Source organism: Bombus vosnesenskii, unplaced genomic scaffold (assembly GCF_011952255.1).
Source record: "Bombus vosnesenskii isolate JDL3184/JDL3185 unplaced genomic scaffold, Bvos_JDL3184-5_v1.1 scf7180000013339, whole genome shotgun sequence".
Lineage (NCBI taxonomy): Eukaryota > Metazoa > Arthropoda > Insecta > Hymenoptera > Apidae > Bombus > Bombus vosnesenskii.
Window position 1 is genome coordinate 1,609,838 of NW_022882976.1, and position 24,798 is coordinate 1,634,635.

Consider the following 24,798-nt stretch of genomic DNA (forward strand, 5'->3'; position numbering starts at 1 on the left):
GTATTCTATTCACTAATTTCCAGATAAATTTTTCTACGTAACAAGTTGACCGACTTTTCGTTCTCCATACACGTTCATTTATTTCACTGGTTTTTCCCTCTATGTGTATTTCGTTTTTCTCGCCGTATTGATTTCCCCTGTCTGATCAATTTTCTTACGCACAACCGAATTCGATTAACTGTTCAAATACGCTTTAAGAAATCGAGCGTAGCTCGGGAGAAGTTTTGTAACATCTCGTAAAACATCGTTTTTGTTTTTACAAATAAACTAGGGCCTCGTTTAGAGCGAATTAACGTATTTGTTAACATTTGGTCCCGCGTTTCTGGCCGCGTTCGGTATAAACCAGAATCACGCACGACTAGTGCTATAATGTTTCTTTGTGCGTTGGTTCGGATGCACTCGCGGACTCTGCGTGGGCTAATGCGTGGGCGATCTTAAGCGAGATCGGGCCCAGTTGAACGAACGTGCGGTTACGTCGCATTACACTTGGCGCATTTGTACGGTCGTTGCTTGAGGGCTTCTCTCGAGTTCTCTCTGTGTGCCATAAAGCGGAGAAGCATTTAGCCGAGAGCACGCGACAAATGTCGCACCTTTGTCGAACTATAAATCGTCCCATAGATTGGTATACGATCGTTTGAATGGCACTCGTGCCAGTTTGAACGACGTTTTAGTGCTACGATATTTTTAACGACGAATAGGCGCGCCATAAACTTGGTAGCCATTTTTAATTTTGCATGAAAAGGAACCGCGTTCGCGGCGAATGGAAAAGTTACGGATTAAGTTTATTGCCGCTGTAAATTACAAATGTAATTACGTGCTATGGATATGACCCCGATCTCGTTAAATTATGTCAGTCCACCGATATCGTTATATTGTTATGCGGATATACATCGGCGCATCAATATTCTTGTGTTGCATCGATATTCTAATATCGTTATATTGCAGTGTGGCTATTCTTATATGTAGTTAAACATTTTATGATCCCGATTGTAATTTTTAATTTCGCTCGGAGATATGTGTCCTGGATAAACGAACAAATGTGTGGTTGAAGTTTATGATAAATGTTCTAGATAATCGAATCATCTTACTTTGTTCATTTATCGCTCTTATGGCAAACGTGTATAATTTGGTCAAACAGGTTGATCAAGATATTAATGACACTAAGAAGTTGACAAACATACACGTGGATTTACCTGGAGAATAGACTATCTATCGGGGAAGGAGCATCTGCCGCAAGTGATGTGTATGTAACTGTACTGATAATAACTTTAGGTCACTGAGGACTATCGCTTGGAGGTAGCTAGTACAACTAGGGACGAAGTAATCGAACTTCTCGAAAATTTGATTGCATTAACTAACGTTGATAGCGCGTGTATCAACGTTGAAAGAATTACAACGATTGTCTCACATATCGTGAAAGTTACGAAAAATATGCACATGCTTGCGTAGTCTTCGATAAAAAGAGGAACATATTTACTCTGTACGTATACGCGGGATAAGTGCAATTCTTTTCATTAAATCTTGTTTTCCAACACGGTCACAAAATAGATAGCTTATCGATCGACCCGCGGGATGTATAGGAAACGAGATTATGAACGGAATGAAATAATTCTTAAAGCTTGTACAACTGCCGAGAGATTCATTCGAAGCACACGTAATGCAGTACCAGATAGCATTTAAACGAAAGCCAATTAAAAGAGCGGTTGAACTTCTAAACGACCGAGAAATGCGGTAGAGTAAACTGGAAGTTAAGCCGGTACTTTCGTTTATTTCCCGCGTTCCAACATGCATGATTCTCATCGTATCGAGAATATATCTTACATTTCTACGTAGGAATCTTTAATCATACTTGGAGCATCATTGAATAACTTACCCATTATGCGCCAGAAAAGACTTTGGCAAGGAAAGAGACCGCTGATGAGGATCCAAGGAGACGTCCCCTGACAGAGAATCCTCCCCTCTCGTTGGAGCACTTCCAGGCCTGGACAGCATTCCATCTTTCGGCGGTTCTATTAGCGTCTTCAAAGAACCAATCACCGCATCTTCCATTGGAGTTGACGCTCCGGAACTTTTTGCGTTCCTCGGACTTTTCGTCACCGTTCGATCGGATGTGGTGACCCAAATGTCGCTACTAGAAGACGACGATGTAGTCGACGAGGACGCGACTTGACCACTCGGCGATCTATTCATGATACTCTTCCCTTGAACCGGCGACACTTTTCTATCTTTACTTTCACAACCTTCGAAGCTGCCAGTGAATTCAGGTTTCTGATAGTATCGATGATATTCCCTCTTTTCTACGCTCGACCCGTTCCCGTTGGATCCTTCGAGAGGCGACCATCGATTCGACTGCTTCAACACGCTTTTGGGTTGCCTTTCTTGATATTTCGATGTGTTGCTGTTGTTCTGTTCCCGGTTAGCTCGATTCTTTCGAGAAGTTTCGCGATCACGGAACTCCCGATCGTCCATTCGCTCTAACGATGCTGGGGATGAGCTGGCGCTTCCTCTGTTCGCGTGGTTCCCGGTGTCCGTGGGGAGTCTTTGATGAGCCGGATAGCTCTGGGATAGCTTCATAAATACCGGTGCCTGGTTAGGGGAGTACAGAGTATCTCTCTGTGAGCAATGTGGCCAGAAATCGCATGTACTGCTGTTGCAGCGTAGTTTCGTGTCGGGACTGATGCAGAAGTCGTGGTTCGAAGACGAGGGATTTGCATTCGGGGTCGTTGCACCCCTCTGAAGCGTCTTTGGCCGTCTGGATTGTTGTTGTTGTTGTTGTTGTTGTTGCTGTTGTTGCTGTTGTTGCTGTTGCGATTGCTGCGGCTGCTGTGACTGCTGTTGCATACACATGCCGCTTGATTTCGAAGATGGCTGTTGCTTAGACGAGATAAAATAAACGTCGTAAGTGTTGGGATTGTTCCTTTGTCTTTGTTCTTGGCTGTCTTCACGGCGCTCGAAGCGACACGAGAGAAGACTCCTAGCCACTGCGCGACTCCTCGTACCGTAAAGGAACTCGGTTACTGCCTCGGTCTCGCGAAGAAGTTCCTCGTTTAACGCGTTCTCGGTTGACTGCGCTTTTCCTAGGAAACATGCACAAATATACTACAGTATACTACAGTAATAAACAGACAAAGTAAAGAAGTGTAAAGAAGGTTCGGGCTCTTGAATACTTATAAGATATTCGAACAATGAAATTGCGATAAAGATACGATGTTCAACTCGTATATGAAATTCGTAATAAAAAAAAAAAAAAAAAACTGCTGCAACGAATGAAACTAGTCAACGAATATACGCACTATTTTGGAGAGCATGACGTTTTCTTTCGTTGCCTCGATCGGTGGAAATTTTCACGACGACTCTGTGGCTCTCGTTAGATTCTCTGGAATGCTCCCTACTCGGTGCGGCGGTGCTGGGGGACCTCTTCTCGGGTAATTGAAGACTTCTGGATCTTCTTACCCGCGACTGATGGGAATCTGGGGACGCTTGCGTCGTTCTGGCACTCTGATGTTGTCTAGAAGCGTTGCTACGCCTGAAAGGATTGGGTGTCGGAGATCTGCCTTGTCTCTCCGCGCTGCTTGACGACGACGAGGAGGAGGAAGGCGAATTGAACGATAACTTGCCGGATTCCGAGGATCCGGGTGATCTTCTTAATCCCTGTTGACTTCTATGATGACGGCTCTGTCTATTCGGTGAAATCCTTTCCCCATTAGCGCGGATAGACTCTGTGGATGAATTCAGCGCTATTATTGAAGAAGAAACGAGGCTTAGATTCAAAGAGGAGCTAGGATTGTCGTCCTCGTCGTCGCCGTCGTCGTATCCCTCCACCGAAGAATCCGTGTTCTCGGCCAATCTGGGCATCGTCGATCTCGTCACGCAACTATCCAGACTTCTGAAACCTACTGACGACGAAGATGAGCTCGAGGACTCTAAGTAACGTTGAACGAACTGCGACCTTCTCGAAGAGGACTGGTCTTCCAATGATTTAGCTTGCGCCATTCGATATTGTTGTTGCTGTTGTTGTTGTTGACTGTTACTGTTTTGCCTTCTAGATCTGGAAGGTGTGTTCGACGATTTCCGGGAAGATGGTGGCAAGGAACTCCAATTCACTTGATGCGGAGGCGAAGGCGGAGGACTGATGATGTCACTGTCCACTATAGCATTGGATCGTGGTAGAAACGGCGGCTTGCCATAATTGTTACGCCCGGAAGAATGCTTCGAGGAGGTCTTTTTGCCGATCACATCTTGAAAGGCAGGCGGAGGTGAGATTATCGGCGTAATCGACGGCGGAGAATAAGATTCGGGGATGCTATGAGGAGATGTGCAGGTGCTGCTCGCTACAGATTCAAAGTCTTGACCATGCAGAGCTAGATAGTCCGGTCTCTGGGTATCTAATCGTAGAAATTCTTCAGGACATTTCCCTGGTTCGCTGTTGCAATGATAGTCAGCCAATTTAACCGTGGCTCGTCTCGGCAACGGCAGAGTACCTGTGGTTGCCGTTACCAAGCTACTCTCATAGTTTATCCGTCGATTCTCGTCCAGAGACCTTTGTTGCACTTGCACCCAACCCGATCGACCTAAATAGACACCGTCCACCTCCCTGTCGCACCATCGCACCGGTGACAATTCCCTGCTGCAATCTCCACTGATGAAAAGTTCGCCCGAGGTGCCGCTGTTACCCGACAGGTACGAATTCGAGGATTCTCGTCGACGAGAACCCGTCACCTGTCCGTAAATTCATCGATAGAAACAGATGTCTTCCAGACATTTTGACAGCGCGTCCAAACTTTTTCAACGTTCTCTAACAATATCAAACTCTTTCCTCCCTCTTTTCTTTAAAGTCTATCTTTCAAAGGGTTATAACAATTATTGTGATCGAAGTTCTCGATCGTTAGGAAACGAGCGCGTACAACAAAAACTACAATATTTTGAAATTTAAATAAAAGGAACGAGAAAGATTGTAAAAGTTTCGAGCACAGAATTTTACGGTTTGGAGAGCGATAGTTCGCGATACTATATCGAGTTACGAATTGCGCGATATTCCGAAAGAAATACGGTACGATTAAATGATTTTTATTTTTCAAACGTTTTACTCGCCTGTCCGTGGCTGTCCTGTCGATGCTGCTTCAGGCTGGAAGTCGACGACGCCGATGCCGTTGTGTCGTGGCGCTTCAAGGATGGTATCGAAGTACCACGCGTATACGAGCCCCGTGCATTTCCACTTGATTTTCCTTTACTGCCAGTTTGACTTTTATTGCTACCGACGCTATATGATGAGCCTTGAGATCCAACTTCCCAAGGATCGGATGTGCTGCGTAAATGCAGGACCGACACGGTTTGGCCTCTGTAAATAAAATATTAAATCAAACTTTTCATACTGATAATAAACATATTATCTGATCGTGTCTTTTCTGATTGTACGTATATATGAAAGAAGCGTGCATTCTTCGAGCATTCAATTCGAAAAATTGATAGGAAGCGTACAACGAATGAGATACATTTATTATTCATGAATATTTGAAGTTGACTCTCTAGGAAACTACCCTTACAGATAGGCCCAAATACATACGTATAATACATACATATATATATCTAAAGTTTGTATTGGTAGAACTCGATTTGAGGAGGTTGTTGCATCGTTACAACCTGGTTTCGGTGCATTTGCTCCCTTCCTCGAACCCGGATACAATCTGCTCGTATAAATATTCATCGAGACTACGCGGCTGGCGATATAGATATCGCGAGATAGAAGAAGAGCAAATAAAAATGTCACAAGGGGAAAGAACGAAAGAAAACGGGGCCGTTGCATCCATCTTGCTTCGAAATGTCTACAAAGGCGGGATTCTTTCCTATCGCCACCGATACCGATAGCACCACGTCGCGAAATGTATATGGCGAAAGCTGGTAACATACGAGCCGCGGTAAAACGGATTCGTCGGAGTTTCGCGTCCCAACGAGAATAATCCTACTGGTCGCGTTTCACGAGACACGAAAACGCTTCCAGTTTAACTGTGATTAAATGTACAAGGGTTTCTTTCTGTTTTCTTTACGCGTTGCGTGCCGGTACGCGTATAGCCTACTAACATAGCGATAAAACGTGATAAGAGAGTAAAAGTAACTCGATTTAAAATAGAGTAATGGAAATTCGCATTCCCAACCAGATTAACAAGAACACTTTCGCGTATACGAGAATATCAATTTCTAGCGTCGAACAATGTTTCGATGTTACGCGAACAATCGGTGCCACGCTTTAAACGTTTCGTAAAACGCGAGTGGACAGAATGCAAATTTCGTTGCGCCCAAGTATACATATGTAGGTCGTTGGAATAAAATTTTCTCTGGCCGGCAAGTTAATTTCAGGATGTCAATGTGACGGTGTCCGGTGCTACGATAATTCACAAATGTTCCTACCGTTTATCATTAATGAATCTCGGTAAATGTAGTCAACAGTGCGAGGAAAGACGACAACGACGGCAGGAATAATCCTCCGCCGTAATGATTCATGAAAGAAGAAGCAGCTAGAGAAATGGAATCGTCGGCAAGCTTCGAGTCGCAACATAAATGGTTAAAGCGCAAGAATAAATGACATTCTAATCTTCCAAATGACTCGATTCATTTTTTAGATTGAATGACGTAGAATTGGTCGCGTACGAATTTATTAGCGAAATTATAAAATATATAATTCAACGTAAAACGTTTCGATGATAACTGATATCCATCGATTTTTCCGTAAATATAATCGTTATAGTTAATATACTGCGCGATTTTATATATATATATATATATATATATATATATATATATATTCTATATATATAGAACTACTTTATTCTCGTTAACAGCTATGCGACTATTTGTAGCAAGATGCAAATAGACGAATTTATATTACATGGCCTAAGTATGACGTTATTTCTGAATGACCTTATCAGAAGATATATGTGAATGCCCTGGATTAATTATATTTACCTCATAACTGACATCATCTGCAGGGTCTTTCCCTGGCTTTCACACTTGGATTAGGATTACTCTCGCGTGATAAATGAATATACCAAATATAACTGTGTCGTCGAGGATTGATGCAGCGTCATCTCGCGATCACATTAACATTCACATCGATTGACGAGATATTGATAAAACTTTCACACATCTCATGAATTAAACTTCACTGGTACTAAAATCACAGCACAGATTTAATATTTTAAGATGACGATTACTATCCTCGGAAGAAAACGAAATCGTAAAACGGAGAGTGATGTTTAACGCGAGAAAACTTCAAGAAACAAACGCACGTTTCAAGAAAGTAAGCAAGCTTGCTTTCCCGCGATCCCATTAAACTCCGTAAAAATGATCCGAGACAACTAATTAACCGTATAGGGCTTTGGAAAGAGCTCTAGGATCGCTCTCTCTGTCATTCAACCCGTTGAATTTTGTATTCCCGTGTGTAAACAAGTTGAACTCCGCAGGGTAGTTCCGAGGACAGAGCGAGCGGTGTAGGAAGCGGTTGCCTCGTTTCATTGAGCTTCATGAAACTTACATCGCGCGTAACCACCGAGTCAAAGACTACAAGAAGTAAACAGAAGAAAAAGAGAGAAAGAGTGAGAGAGAAACAGAGAAAGAGAGAGAGAGAGAGAGAGAGAGAGCGAATAAACGTAAACTCCAACCATGATCGAATTCATTTTCTTTTTATCAAATCGACGTATCGACGATGCTTGTCGCCTCGGTATTAATCTCGTGACGAAACGACCTCTCTCACATTATTCACCAAAACTAATGTCGTTAATTATATTATCCCCTTCTGCTACTATTCGTTTAGTCCGACGTGTCCTTTTTTGGCCTGGCCATGTCACACCGACGAATAAAGCACTCGACGAACGGGACAATGAACTCCCTAGCCCACGTAAAAAATTAACACGTTCTGCGTCGTGTAGTTCTTTCAGTGACCCACGGTATTACTGAAGAAATTATTATCGTGTCGGTCATGATATTCATCAGACTCGATTATCAATCGAGATTATCAGGAATTCTCTTGAACTTACATTTTTCGGATATTCTTTCATTGAACGTAGCGTGACGTATTAATCTAAAGATTAACTGATTCACCTTCCTTATAAAAAGATAAGAACCCTCTAATAATAAACGAGAACGATTATTTGTCCGATAATTTGTAATAAGCACTATTTCGAATGAAACTATCAACACGTATAGAGTTGACAAGAATCAACAACAATCACGAGCAACATTACCTGTGCAATCACGTACTACGATACATATACCAACACGCAATGTTGAAAAAGTGAAAGTGAAGTGCAAAATAATTGGAAATCGTGAATCGCGAATAACCATCGTTAAAATCGAGTTATATTCCTCTCTCATCTGCCCATCCTTTCCATGAACGAAAAAGGAAGAAATAGGAAAGACTGATGGAAATATTCTTTTTACATCGAAGGAGTACCGCACACATGAAATATGTAAATGAGGAGAACAGAGGTAACGAGAGATAGAGGGAGGCAAAAGAAAAAGAATAAAATGAAGCGAAGAATATATGAATGGAGAGAAAAGAAGCACAGAGAGAACACACGCGTTACCTGTCGCCGCGGGAGCCAGTGGCTGTGTTTGAGATGTCGGTAGAATTCGCGGCTGAACTGACTCTACGAGGCGGCAAGGCTGGAGCAGGGGCCTGACTCGAGGACGAGGTCGAAACGGGCCCTATGACGCCTACGTTGCCCCCACGTACTCCGTCCTCGACCGAATGTTGCCTGGAGGATTGCGAGCTCTGCAACAGCCAACGACGTCCGGCGCTCCTCGTCACCACCGTGGCTCCGCTCGACCCTGTTGCTTGATGGGACACCGTCCCTCCGCTGTCCAGTGACGTGCTCTGCGATCAGAAATTCAAATCAGCGAGGTTCGTTCGATCATTGTCGCGGTACAAACTCGGGAGGGGGTTACTTTCAATTTTCCAGTAGTTTCGTAGATATGGCAATGGAATATTATAAGAAAGTGTAGTTACGGAGATAAGAATTAAGCGTTGACTTGAGTATCTCAGGCGAAGAAGAGATGGAATATTCCATCGCAAAGTTTCAATCGTAGAGTTTTGGGAATGTTCTTTGGCATTTTATGAGATGCTTGGTAAGACTAGGTTGATATTTGGAAGATTGAAAGATTAATATAATACATAATTTGGATTGTGGACCTTGGATACTTCCTATCCCTATGATTCGTATTCTGATGAGTTTAAAGATGAGTTTAAAGTTAAAATAAATGGGTAAAATAAATAGCAATTGTCAAATGCTATTAAACGCTACTTAAGAGTAAGCAGCGTTCAATAGTATTTTCTATTTCAGTATTTCATATTTTACGGACATAGGACACATTTAGCACAAGACACTGTAAACGATGTTCCCTTAATGCGGCCACTTGGATGCGGTTAGAATAAATAGGAACGTATTTGACTTCTTTTCTTTAGCTTTTGCAATTATTCCTTCGATGGGGAAGCTAATCGATTCAGTATAGGCCGTCGCTCGGAGGTTTCTCATTGGTCTCGTCTATTCACTGTCTCCTTTTTATCTCTTTTTTTCAATTCGTTTTGTCCGTATCTTTCGATGAACGACAAGCTATAGTATCCCCGATCGATAGAGAATTCACATTTTTCGACAGGGGAATTGGGGATTCGATAATCGCTTCGAGGAAATCGCCATAGAATTTCTTAAGATTTCGTGGAATATCGAGAGGAGAAGGTTTATCGTCCATCTTTATGCAGCTTCGTTAATTGCATTCGTGCCTTCCTGTCGCATTATTCAAATTCCATCCACCGAACATGACTAGTTTCGTGACTGGTGCTTTTAACAAGAAGAACGTTAATTTTTTATCAGAATAAGACTACACATAATTCTTCTCCTTTTACAACTAATTTATTTATTTCATATGATATACTTGATATACGTTTCGTAGCTTCACAGTAGCTCTTTATCTAATTTCATAATTATCATGTTTTTATCTACTTAAAAAGAACAAAAGTTAAACGTTATTACTCCGCTTTATTACAAAGAACATTTTTCCCATTTTACTACCTCTGTTATTTCTAAATGTTACAACTTAACCTTTTGTTTCCAGTGACATCTACGAATCTTGATGAATAGAAGGATCATGAAACCATTTTAGAGAATTTACCACAAAAAGAGGCTTCTGAGTAAATAGAAGGGTTATAAAACAATTTTATAAGCTTCACCATAAAATAAAATTCGTGTCAGTATGATTTCTTTTACTCGGCTGAGTTTCTAATATTAAAAGGAAAAATGATGAATATCTTTGGACGCGGTCAATATGTCGGCTTGAAAGTCATACGCATGTTTGTCGAGATTGCATAAAGGAATTCTGGAAGTCGTAGTGACGAGCGGCGGCGCGTCGCTACACGAGATGAACTGTAGTTTATAAACTCACGGTTACGCGCAACATAGGTTGCCGCTGTTTCTACTTCCAAATACGGACGAGGTGCGAGAGACTGGCTACGCAACTCCTTCGATGAAAGTATTTTTATTTTCGTTGTGTGTTACGCCGAAGAAACCCGTCTTCACTTGGCGATCCACCGAGAATCAAGAGGGGACGAAGCGAACCGGTGAACCTATCGCTTGGAAACGCTGTGTCGATTAGATTCTCGCCAATTAATCGTGGCTTATCCTTTCCCTATTTCATCGCCACCGATCGGAATTGGTGCCGTTGATAAGAAATACGAGAAAATCGACGTCACCGCGGTGTATTTTATTACGCGCACGCGTTGGATTTCTTTCGGCAATTTCGGTTGTTTACCTAACCTGGAAAATTGAAACGACCGCGCGTCTCGAAACAGGATAGAAATCGTCTGAAATATCTAGGCCGAGTCAATAGTTTAACCGCTGTGAATGAATTTATCGTATTCCTACGACGAAACTTTGCCTTGTCTGAGTCTCTGTATCTTTGGAATTCGATGCATTTAATCGGTTCCAACTAAAAAGCTCAACAAACTTCCTAATAAACGTGAATTATGATTAACCTATTTGAAAGCGGTAACGCACTGGCTGTGTCGTGAGAAGGAAACCGTGTTGCTATTATCAAACAACATTGGAAATACAATTGGAGAAGTAAGTTGGCGCAGAGGAAGTATGCAACAAATAAATAGAGTATACGTGGAGCAGAGAACGTCGTGAAAAATTAAAAAGTAATATTGGTTTCGAGAGAACATCGGTTTTCGCATATGTATCGTGTTATAGTTACAGGTTTCAAATGGATTAAATTTTTATGAAGAACAGAATTATCGAATACTTACGTTTAAGTGATTTTTCCTGGATGTGACGGAAGAATCCTGCGAGGAGCCCCTCGAGTAATGCCTGGAGAACACTTCCGCGAGTCTGGACCTTCCCGAATTAGTTGCGTTCGACTTGGATTTGTTCGGCGGGGATTCATCGCCGGTTTTAGCTAAATTCGGGTTGCTGCTCTTACGCTCCGGGAAAACTAAATGCTCGATGTTTGGCGTATATCCAGGATCGCTTCTAACGATATCCTGAAGGGTAACGCGGCCACCAGTGCTCGGTCCGCCATTGCTGAAACAGTCCGAAAAACCGTTTCCCCTTTCCGCCAATTCTCGCGTCGCGATATCATCATATTCGTGTACATCTTGTTTATTTGCAAGTCAAAAGATCAGGTACTCGTTCGGCCCGATAAGAATGTGAATCGTAGAATGTTAATATTTATAGAGGCTGCGAAGCTTGCTATTCTCCCGCAGGAAAAATCTTGTCTCAGGGGTGTTGAGATTCTTTTCGCGTGAAAGGAATTTTGTCAAGGGACGTGGAGAAAGGGTGGGCACGAACGTGAAAGAGTAGAAACAACGTGGAGGGAACAAAGGAAAGGGAGAAACAAAAAAGGGGCAGAAGGCGGATCAGTGAAATGCACGATGAATGCAATGTCGTGCACGTCGACACGCGTAATGTCGGCTTAAAAAGGTTAATTATGCAAGCCCACTGAAAGCCGCGGATAGTTTACTTTTCTCTGATATTTTTGTTTGAGATTTCTACTTTTGCTCATCATAATACGTCAAAAACGATTAAAAAGGAACAGAAAAAAGGGGGAGGAGTAGAAAGAGTAGGAAGAAAACGGTCGGATGGTAATAAAAATGTCGGCAGCAGACCGGCCTGGGATCTATTGCGAATATATGAACGAGACGAGGAAAAATATTCGATACCTAGAAAATGTTTCTTTTTACGGTCGGTATTGCTATACATTCTTTTATCCTCTAATGTGTTCGGTTCAAAAAGAAGATCAGGAAATATCAAAGACAAAAATGTAATGGTCTGATATAAAAAAGATAATTTTCGATTTCTAACCAGATGTCACAGCTATGTGTCGACTTTTAAAATAAATTCCTCGATCATCTGTACTTCTATATTTTAATCTTCGATTAGGGTCAAATTAACTTTGTCACCGTCGTTGCACGATTCAGTCTTCGCTAGCAGTTAGCTAAGCATAAAAAATTGGTACATTCACAGCTTGTTCTTTGGCTTTTACGTACAGGTGGACGCAACGTTAATACATTGGACGTGCGTGCAGTATACACCTACTATCATAACTACAGTTTTGCGAGCTGACCTGGGTCCAAAACCGTGTGACTGTCTTTGGCCTCGTCTTTTCCCGCTGCCACGGCCAGGCTTGATGTTTGTCACCTCCGCTAATTGCAGCAAGCGATTGCGATGCTGCCGCAACAGCGGGTCCTCCCTACGATTCATTTTAGCCGGTGCAAGTGGAATCCTGTTGTTCCAGCATCCTACAATCAGTACAAAGAAGGTTCCTATAATATTCCACTCGAAAAAATCTGACGCTTGAAAATGCATTCTGCTAACAGTATACAGTATAGAATTCTCGCATGATTGTCGCAACAGTTTATGGGAAGCACTAAAATTCACTGAATCGTCGAATAGAGAGGGCGTAGCAAGAACCAAAGGGCTGAAACAATGCATTAATCTGCTTTGATATCCTTGATCCGATAGAGGATAAATTCCGTTGTCAAATGTCTCTATTTTTCTATCTCTCGTGACGTCGAAATACAGTTAATCTCGAATTTACGTAACTTTTTTTTTAAGATTCATATGCTACGCTAATTCTATACCTGAGAGCCAAAGTTCCTCGTAAATCCTTTTTTGCGTTATTTTTCAAACCAGCAAAAAACCCAAAAATGTTTACACGCTTCTTGTATACAAATGTATGAAATTCGTACAATACGTTCAGGAAGAATACTGCAATTACTTGCATATGCGAAGAACGTAGATCGTTTCTTTATTGTCATAAAAAACTAAATACATTATTAAAATGAACATTACATATGCTTGTATACGTTGCATCAATGTGTTGAAATATTCGCTCTTCCATTTTTTACTTTCCGATGAAGCAACTGACTACAGTTGTAAAAGTTCTTTATTAACTTGATTTAGGTCAAAGCATACGGAATAATCAAGTGACTACAATAGCGAGTTGGTATTAAGCGCAGAAAATAATTTTCAATAAAGAACGATTACTAAAACATTGTCTTTCTATAATGTTTACCCTGCAAAGGCACTGGATCGCAATTATTGGTCTGTAAATTCTTCTCTCGGGGCTCGTGTCGGATCAGGAAAAGAATTTACTACTGACACTGCGCCCGCCATACTTTTATACCTCTTTGAAGCAGAACTAGTGAAAAAGTCTTGGCAAATAGGACCGAAAATGTGCTTTTTTCTTTCTCTGCTACACTGCTAAAAACTTGCGGCATCGTTTCATCGCTGTATCGTCTCTTTAAACGTCCCTTTTTGTCCTTTCAATTGAAACGGTTTTACATTGAATACAAAGAGCCATGAATCTTTTATTTTTATTTGTAAGCTCCCCTGAACATTCTATTCCACAAAACCATCGGTTAATTAATTTATTTGCGCGTGCACTTAAATTAAAAATTACTGCCAGTTTTTTTAAACGACAAATTTCTACAAAACGCTATAACTGATTTTTATTACTGGCGTCAATTAATTAAAAAGAAAGGAATTTAAAAATCCATGTACTTTTTCTTCTTAATTGAAGAACATTTAATATTGCTTTTTAATATTAAAAAACTATCTCCTATATAGCTTAAAGTAATAATTAGTCTCATTATAAGGTGGGATATCGATGGAACTTTTCGGCACACAATTTGTAGTCTGTTATGAAAGTAGTATGTCGATGAAAAACGCAATATAAATGTGAAACTAGTTTTTTATGAAAATTCAATTAACGGAAATTCACGTGAAGTATGTGAAAATAGTATTCCCTATAACTATGGTGTATATGAATTACGAAACCATTATTACACATCCATCAAGTGTATAATTAAACTTTAACGTGTACGCTATTTTATTCAACATCGATGCATCTGTATGTGTATTATTTTACAATTCTTTAGTATTGTCAAATTTAAAGCGAACAATTTATTTAAAGGGACAATCAAAGAGCAATTCAAATTCAGACTTTTAATTAAAATACTAAATTTTAAAATATTTATAATGCACAAAAATTGAATGTGCAACTTTTTATAATCTCTTAGATACCGCAGTGTTAGTTTATTCCTTCGTCATATGTAGTGTCAATGGTGTACGTCAAAAATTCGATAAAGCAGAATTTATGCACAGATAAATATTACGAAATATTTTCTATCCTGTCGAGCAATATTTCATAGGGATCAATATTTCCTCCTCTTTATCAAATATTTACCAAATATATATTTATATATTTTACATCAAAGGCAAATTATTCGTGAAATAATATAAAAGAAAATCCGACTTGTTTATTTAGAAACGAATACATATCCGCATGCAAGGTAAAGATTTCGAGAGTGTGAATAAAGCACAAGAATGAAAGATTCAGGGATTCAAAGATTCAGAAAGATTTCGATAATTCTACTTTCAAAAAAATCATCCCTCCCTTCCACTTTTGAATTTTTTTCGCGAGATACTTGCGTACTTGTTTTAGCTTCAATACTGACATTGGCATATTATAGTAATATTATATTATGTAACCTAAATAGAACAAGCACGAATTATAGGGTTTGATAGTCAAATTAATCACTTTCTGCGCGCTTTATGTTTTGCATTCTAATGTATATTGTTGATGAAGGAGGACGTCTTTGATAGCGAAATTGCTTACTTCATATAAATTTCGAGGATAATAGCTGAATTAAAATGCATCAAGACACAATATTGTTCCCTATATTACATATTAATTGAGTTTTGGATATTTTTCTATGAAAATTACTTTTTCGACATTTTCATACCCTGACCTTTCATGCGCACAAACTGCGCAAAAATAATTCTACCAATTGTTAAAAATAACAACCGAGTAATCAAGCTCTGCAAATAATTTTTATAGAAAATATGTTCGTTCATACAATGAAAGGATCGAAACAAACAGCATTTCACGAGCAATTAAATCGATAAACACAAATTGTGTAGTGATCATCGTGGTAAAAACGAGATTTCTGTGTTTCTCAGTTAGATTCCCAAAACGTGTTCGTGTTCGGTTAAGGCACTCCATAAATTGCAAATTCTGATTGGAATTTACGAGTGGTACGCACCACAGTCTTTCAGAACGAAAACTACACGATCCAAACAGGAGCTCCAAGTCCTCCGATCAAGATTTATGGTTATGGTAAAAAAAGAAAGGGAATAGTAGCAAAGTCTGCAATAGTTGTTATTATTGTGGCTTGCTATACTATTGCCACTTTGTAAATCCAAATTCACACAGACAAAAAGGTGAAAATATGTTTGAAAATTATTTATTCCACTATTAAAGGAATTTTATAGAGTTTTAAATGTGAAAACAATATTATACTCAAATATTTTACAATCAAAATTATATTATTTTAAGATAAAAGAAATAGGAATATTTTGTAGACGAGCATAAATACATCGATACATTGAGGAGCGATAAGCGAATCATTTAATTAAATGTTGAACTTTTGAAAGTACGAAGTATATATTTGGAATGAAATATGCAAATGTAGAATTGAATGATGCTGTCGAGTCTGAAATACCATTAAAATTGCGTTAATCGGAAATGGAATTCATTTTATTTACAGACAAGTCTATCTAATGACGGTGCGGTTTCATGGTCATCATGTTGCCATATTCACAAAGCAGAAACGCTAAACTGCTCTTCTACAAATATTAATAGAAATCAAGTTAAATTGAGATAGGCATAACTATTACATATATTGCAATAGACACAACAAAGGCTACATTTTCGATACTAATGAATATACAATATATACTGTTTCTAACATTTAAACATTTATGTCATTTATATTCATTCCTAAATGAAATCCCTACGTCATTCATAGCTTTTATCGTCCATGTAAAATTGTTTTAAAATGTTTAACGAATGTAAAAGTGTCTGGAGACTCGAGATGTGTAATCTCTTCCTGGCCGAAGAGCCTATAAATACCATTCCATTCGACTCAGCTGTAAAGCAAAGTACAGTACTACAGGGGCTGTAATTGTGTAGTAAATAGAAAGGCTCGCGAAAACTCATAAGGTTGAAAAGAAGCAACGTTTTATTGTCGACAAAGTTAAATTACGACCGATGTTATAACATTTTTGTCGTAGAGGTTACAACTGTTTCGTACTGCTGCTAAATTTTGCAATTTTGTCTCTACGTATTGTTCATATAGCTACTGCGAATCAATGTGTTGCATCTATATTGAACAAATTCATAGCTCTCTTTCCCGTCCTTTTTCGAACAGTTAACTGCGATATTGGTGTTACTAACAATCAAATGGCAATTTATATGCACCTGTTATTTCCAAGGCACGTGCAGATAATAGAGCAAATGAAAATTCGAAACTGTATGCAGTTTTTTTGCTTTTGTTAGGTAGAATATAGGATGGGTGATTTTATTTTCAATTATCCAACAGTCTACATCTAAGAAAAAAAGAAAAAAATGGTATAACGTGCAATATAAGTAAAAATTATTCATCAATTAATAAGCAAGTAAATTCAGTCGTTGAGTTAGGAGTTTTCATCGGAACAAAATCGAATTTTATTTGGAAAGGTAGCAGTCGCCAGGACTTAAGTACACTTTACAAGCAAACATGCACACACATGCGCATGACAAATATTTTAAGAGTACGTACATACTCGTGTTGTGCTAAATGCAAGCCTCGATGGTGCTAAAGGACGCATAGAAAATTTGTAAATACGTGAGAATTTTAAAGAGAACTTTTTCGCGCTAGAAAATTCACGGGAACAACTTGTTAGTCCTGATTAAAATCTATAGAACGTTTAATCGCTCTCCTTTGCGCTCGCCGTGTCGGTGGTTATTATTCCAACGAGCAGTTCGCTCGCGTTGGATATTTCCCTCTGGATGATCCGCAAAGAATATCGTCTCAGCAAGTACGAAGTGGCACTCTTCAAGACTTTCAGATGGCACGACACGATACAAGCAGACGCGTATCCGCGTGTATTCGCAGTTTGCATACGTGAGGACGAACCACGGTCGCGTATAAATGTGAGCAATATTCCACGTGAATACACAATGTTGGCATTATCCGCTGGCACTCGTGTTCGTAGTCAGATAAATACAACGGGGACGGCGTTAAGTCAACATCGCGTGGTTACCTGGACTCCGAAGAAAGGAAAATGCTAGTGAAGACGAGGGATTGTCCGCTCCAAAGCTCTTAAAGCTCCGGACGTCATCGAATTACGCCGGATTTTCGAGGGTCACGATATTGTACCCGAGTCTTCGGAGCTCCATGCAAATTTTCTCTACACCCTTTGTATCATTTTATCGTTGAATATCGTTCAACGAATTCGCATCGAGGGTAGCGAATACTCCTTTATGGTAAATTACGTAATTACGAGTTGGATAACAAGCTGTACACGATCAAACAATGAATGCCATTTGTGTTATGTAACGATGATATAATAAAGATATCATATAGAATATAGTGTTTGTTAGTTTATGCAGACTGTTATCTACCAGACTGGTATTTAAATGTCGTCGCCAAGTTTAAACAATTTGTTAAATCTAAATTTGTAATCTATCGTAACGACCTATCGGTAGAAATGGTTGCGCACGACAAATGTATGATAGTGTATAGATAATATTAATGATCGATCTTGGTAATCCTTCTTCTAACGTCTGAGAGATTAATTAATCACGTAACCCGACAAATCCTCTATGCGAGATCATGCTGATAGCCGCTCAAAGTTGGCTGAAATTCCGTTGTGTAATTTCCCGGATGATTTCCCTATGGAATGCACAGTAAACCATAAAACTTTGTATCGGCCATAATATTGGACGGTTTATAGTCGAACGAATGGTATCGACCTGGCATTTTTCAATCAAGTCCTTCCGAACAATCGTATATTGGCTATTTCGATCATTGTCTTCGACTATTATAACTTGCTCATTGTCTACCACACGAAATTGTACGTTTGGCGTATATGAGCACGAGATTTAAAGTACAAGGACCATCGGGAGAGTAAAATTATCAAAATTAAATACCAAATTTCGCGCAGTTTCATTTATTTTATTACACAAAATATTGTGACAATGTCTTTGATGTGGAATTCTACTGATGTTACATTATGTCACATGTACGTAGATGACATAGGTCTTTCTACGATGCGCCGAGTATCAGCGTTGAGGATAGGATGCATACATAATTCGCATTTTCGATGCTTGAAGGAGTGAGGCAGAGAAGGAAGAGGAAGAAGCGGAAGCACTTCGACAACCACGGAAAAGCCGCAGGAGTAGATTTTCAATTATCCTAGAAAAGATGCATACCAGAGTACTCGAGCCAAGAGGTTAGATATAAAATCAAGTTTAGAGCGTTTGCAAATTCCACATACTTTTCTTTCTTCTGTAAGAAAAATCGCGAAGAACCTACGGCGATAATCTAAAATAATGACGATTCTTGACGAATAGATCGAAGCATTTCTGTTAAAGGAGATAAAATACATTTTATCACATCGTACCGTGAAACGTCGTTCGTTCGATTTCGTCTTTCTTCCTAGCAGTCATATCCGAAGAAGCATTGTGTCTCGTTCGTTCGTAGACTAGAAAATCACTGTATTAAATTACGTTGCCAAGGTAACGCCAATAAATGTGATAGTTCTTTTGTTGCGTAGTTTCGTGTAAATGAAAAATCTTGGCGATATAATCACATGCGAAAATGAATTCCAATTACGTATGTGTGTAGTATATCCAATAGTGTAATAGATTTCATGCCTGTGCTGTCAAGACGTCAAGATTACGATATTTTTTTTTTTTATTACATAATATAAAACTATGCAGACATTGCTTTGTCTGGATGATACGCATGACGATAAATTTGGGAAAATGGATTGACACTCTGATATGTTTAAGGCAACCTATCGAATATAATTTAAGGAAGAGTATATCGTATCATGTATGGATTAGCACGTTTCGCGGGATAGGTTTCTCGGTGACAGCAGCGAACCGCGTTGTTAGCATCCCAATGTATCGCTCGATGCGAGAACCATTTGCAAGCGAGTACGAGCTGTCGAGATACAAACGAACAAGCTTAAAATGGACGGCTCGTATGTACGCAGTTGTTTTAGCTGGTGATATCTACCGTGAACTTTGTGCACGTCGATTTAGTTTCCCTGGTGCTTCGACGACACCTGCGGGAAACTGATACCCCAAGCGGAGACTTTATAGGAAACTTATGCGGACTTATAAGAAGATATACGGTTAAGAGCTAGTTACTAACTGGATACCTTGCCTGAAGCTAGTTATTAACTATTGCGGAATTACTCTAGTAGATATATATTATGCGATTAGAGGAAGATTTGATCTAAATGTGTTTCGTTTATTTCATTAGGTAATTAGTTGTTAAACATAGAATAATGAAATGGTATATTTAAGTGACATGTCCAATAATAATATTAGAAATTTATAAAATCGGTTAATTGTTAAAAATATTGACAAGGAATGAGAAATTTATTAAAATTTGCAGTGCAAAAGAACGACTTATCATGAAGCATTATGAAACGAATATTATATGGTCCCAAGACAGAAATTTGATTTTAGCGTGTTTTCTTTATTTTATTGGAAAATTAACAAACAGTATGTAGTAATGAAATTGCACATTTTAGCCAGGTTAATATGTCCAATAGCGTTGTCACGAATTTATCAGATCTCACTTTGTCGTTAAAAAGTTTCGATAAGGAACGAAAATTTCATCATGAATTGCGTCATTTCAATACAATATGGAACAATTTATTGTTTCAATTTAAATGCTACGCCGAGGAAAAATTTATTTCCCTTTCTGGCGTCGACACAGTTTTTAAATGTCTGATAATGGGCGGCAGATATTAAACTGACTTATACAGTATACAGGCATAGAGGAGGAATATTTCGAATAGAGAGAGACGCTTTTAAATTTTGCAATAACTCTCGTTCCGCATGACTTCAAATGAGATGCAACAGAAGTTTGTAATGTCATCGAATCGTTGATAGAACTTGTGAGAGGAACCGAAACCGCCATATCGCTGACTAAACGTATGCCAGCCGAGTACTGTAAATGTGTTCCGAAACTTTCAACATTGGTACATCTCTGTTGCAGTCGAACGACTCGTTACATTCGTGCCATTGCGTTTCTCAGATAGTATGTCCACTTGCAAAATCTTCCATGGTACTATCCCGTGTTCGTATATTGATAAAATTGGAATCAATGAAAGGATCTAGGGAAGAAAATAGGAAAAATTTTAAACTTTCAGATGTTCTACCAAGAAATAACAGAAAGGTTATAAGATTCGTAAACTTCTGTTGGGATGAGAAACAATCTGTATCCTTGCCATAGCGATAGATTAAAGAAGAAGAGAAAAGAGATGGAAACGATTGAAACGAAAGTTTCAGTGGAAGGCGTGGTATTTCATGTGGGATACGAAACAATGTAGTCAAAACTCAACCAACCGCTATTAAGTTTCCAAATTAGATAGCGCAAGGGGGGACGTAAATGAAATTCCGTACGATAGCAAATGATATCATCAAGACGAAAGATTAAATTGAGTCGTACAGATACGTAGACATTATCGATATCTAATGTTTCTTATGTTTTCGTTCGTAACCAGCAACAGGGCTTTTTATCCCTCAACATCGTGTCGTGCAATATCCGATATGAGAGCCCATCGGCACTATCGGGATATCGTAAATCAATTTTCTTCGTCGCGTCGTACATTTCTTCTCTACACCCCCTCTCCTATCGCGATGCTGTCATAAGTTTAGCTTCGTTAAACTGGGAATTGGCAGGTCGTTTGATGCTTCATAAATGAAATTAAAGATAAAAACAAAATTACCACGTACCTACCACGCTGCCACTCTTCCTCTTGAAGAATATATTTAGAGAAAACCATGCATTATGGGATCTAACGGAACGTTATATTTTTGCAAGTCATTCACAAGCTTCTGAAGGTATAAAACGATATAAAATTAGAATGAATTTTATGAAGAGATTTTAATCAAACTTGTGGGAATTGTATTGATCAAACTGAACATTAAGACTAAATTTTGTCTGAAAAATTTATTTGTTAAGTGGTTTATTGCGACAAAGCGTTCAAAGCTTAACATTTAAAACAAAAGTAAAATCTAACTGACTGGAATAACGGTCAAATTCTTTTGAGAATTAATAAGCGAATCCTCTTTAGTATTCCACAAACGTGTGCCGCTAGGAGCGAGTTTTGCTTACCACTGCATACGATTATTTCATACTAAGTATAGGTGTTATATTCAGCATGCAACGTAAAGCTCTAGGCGAAGATAATGAGTACCGAAATTATTGCAAGTAATCGCGGAAGAAAATTGTTTCTGTCGTAATACGTACACGTCGTGCATGTAATTATATGAACGTCGAAGCTCGCGAGGCATTCAAAATGAGAAAAGCTCAGAGATGCCGAGAATGCAAGCGTTTATAGACAGCTCTTAACAGCTCTAAAAATATATGAACGTATATAAGCAACTACAGTATTGCATCTTAGTCTTATATTTCTATAAAAAATAATATTTTCACGTTAAAAGAGAAAGACGAATATTAATAGCGAAATTTATAAAAGTTTGTGTGATCGTGTGATATCTAGATTCCATCGATCTGGTGAAATCATAATGGACGGTTCTTTCATCGGTATCCAACGCAATTTTTATTATAAGTACCGCGTGACCTCATTACTAGTCAGAAATTTAATGGGAACACGAAATAAATGTAAAATTACGGAATTAATGATGCGATTCTATTTAAATGCATTATGGGGACAAAGAGCACAAGTTTTTACGCAATTATAGGAAATGTGCTTTAATGTTTCCAAAGAATCGGCCGTTTCCATAAAGCTCGAGAATACAAAAAGTAATAAACACAAAACGGCGATATTAAATGAATGCAAATAGCACGTTTCACGCCGGTTTCACACGGAAAAACTGCATCGAAGAAGAAAGGACAAAGGCGAACATTCAATTCATTCAACGAGTGAAAGTGGGAAGGGAAGTTTCATAATTCTATGTTCTACAATACACCTTCACGAAACGACACGTAGTAGTATGACGATCCTATGTTGCGAGCTTTGTCTACAAGTTTGCACTGTTCGCGGTAACTTGAGACTCGCGGCGGCGAAGATTACCCAGTATAATTGAAATTGGTTATGTCTGGACTTATAAGGAATACTTGCTAAAGGTGATATTCTCCTAGTCAAACGTTTATGCGCATAATCGTCGAGTACCTAAGTGAAGCGACGTTAACGTTTAACATTCACTGCATTACCGATAGAATTACTTTGATTTATATCACTTTTAGTATAATTCCATTCAAATGCGCCGATTATATTATTTAACGATCAAGGAAGATATTAAATGCAAAATTAACTATCATAAATCTATAAATACGAGTGACGAAAGAATTTCATAGAACTCGTTAATGTCTCAATGTCACACAGCCAGACGAATGTAATAAATTCACGGAACGATATAATAATATTGTAATACGGCCGTTTAACGATAAATATATCGGTGGTTCGTATAATGCTTTAATATAATCGTTGGAAATTGTAATGGTTCAAAAAAATTGTTGACAGGTAATCCGAATATAAATAAAATATTGTTGATCCTAATGGCTGATATGTCTTAATGTTCTCGGTCTTTATCCCTCTCTTTTGATGAGAAGCATTCTGAAATCGAAAAGAAATAATTTGCGGTAGCGCAGCGGTTGAATCGTAAAATCGAAAAAGCAGAATCTCTCTTAGAATGAACGAATTATACATCTTTGCGATTCGCAAAAGCAAAGAATAAGAAAGATCACTACGGCACACAATTCAAAAGGAATACGACACTCCTCAAGTTTTAATGTTCTTTCCTACTTTTTCCTTTTTTTTTTTTTTTTTTTTTAGAAAGATTATATTTCAGTACGAAGTATGCAATATTTATAAGCGACCAAAATCATTATCAGTGTTGAAAGGAGTAAGTACTTCATTCATTCTGCAGCGTATATTGTAAACGTACACCACAATAACGGCGTCTCTAGAATTTTTCAAAGGAAAAAGGTAGGGGATAGTAACCCGTGGAATTGAAAGAGAAGCTTAAAAACCGGCTTTCTACTCACCCAGGAAGCATCGTCCAACGACGATAATTTTGTTTTCCCAACGTCGTTGACATCCTCCCATTCATTTTCGTGGAAAGTGGAAGGAATTGACGTGTAAAACGGAAAACTATGGTGCGCTCTAGTCTACACGCTTGAATGCAACTTTGAATATGAGTTGGAAACAATTGGTTCCTTTAATGAGATTGCTCATAGATGTGTACGTGTACACACGTGAGTCAGATACGTTTGTGTGCACGATTCTTGCCCGCGCTACGCCAGTCGAACGAAACGTTATTAACCTGATTGGCGGCACAAAAATATTTCTAGTTCTCGGTTGATAGTCTGGTCATTGTACCCGAAGCTAATTAACTAAAAGTACAATAAAATCTCTCTAAAATACACCCTGTTAAACATTCGATAATTATGGATACGTTATATCGAAATTAAGTTAACGATCATAAATCCATTTATGCGTGAAAACTTCTACTTTGCTTCGGGCTGTTGTATAAATTTATGTAAAACACAAATTATATCGTGAATGAATGACTATCACGAGTAGACGATGCAGGTACTACAACATAATCTCTTCGTTGGCGGTTTTGGATTAAATTGGTAAAAACTTCCCTTGTTTAATGCAGCACGTCCTAAACATAACAAGATAGCGCTGAAGTTGTTATAAGTAACATAGTTGCCTTTCGTAATGTTTTAATGCGATTCTTAATTAGGCTTGTTTCGTGACTTTTCTTCGTGATAGATACGAGAAACTAACCCATGACTTTTGAAACTGACACATACCTTAAATGTATATCATGTTCGAATAGAGAAGACTGAAAGTGTAAAACGTACCTCAAAGGCTAAAATTATGAAACGGAGAGGTTTATACATATATCGAGTTTTACGTCATTAACTTTGAATTTAATTATAGTGTAACAAAGCGTCACCCGGAAAAGTTTCATAAAATTCGTGTATCAAACGTTAAAATTCTTTTACGGCATTGGATATGACTATTTAAATTACATATCGTTATTTTTAATTAGACGAATGAAAATATTACTAAGAAAAGTTTTATACACGGGCGAACTAGATGAATTTAATGACGCATAGAAATAATGGGACACAGCGTAGCCTTGCAAAATGGTACAGCTTATAATTTTCTACAGAAAACCTAGAACGACTAACTTCACGAATATTTA

The 24,798-nt window shown here is 38.7% G+C and overlaps 1 protein-coding gene across 8 annotated transcripts in view; it reads right to left on the bottom strand.

Moving 5' to 3' along the window:
• Nucleotides 1-24,798, bottom strand: part of LOC117236044 (serine-rich adhesin for platelets) — a 134,693-nt gene that overhangs the window by 80,044 nt on the left and 29,851 nt on the right. For all 8 annotated transcript variants that reach the window (XM_033498639.1, XM_033498631.1, XM_033498637.1 and 5 more), the window contains 6 exons: nt 12,610-12,784; nt 11,294-11,567; nt 8,580-8,869; nt 5,092-5,338; nt 3,294-4,719; nt 1,874-3,077 (listed from right to left, as the gene is read on the bottom strand). In XM_033498639.1, coding sequence (XP_033354530.1) covers nt 1,874-3,077; nt 3,294-4,719; nt 5,092-5,338; nt 8,580-8,869; nt 11,294-11,567; nt 12,610-12,784 — 3,616 coding nt within the window. The remainder of the gene's footprint in view (nt 1-1,873; nt 3,078-3,293; nt 4,720-5,091; nt 5,339-8,579; nt 8,870-11,293; nt 11,568-12,609; nt 12,785-24,798) is intronic.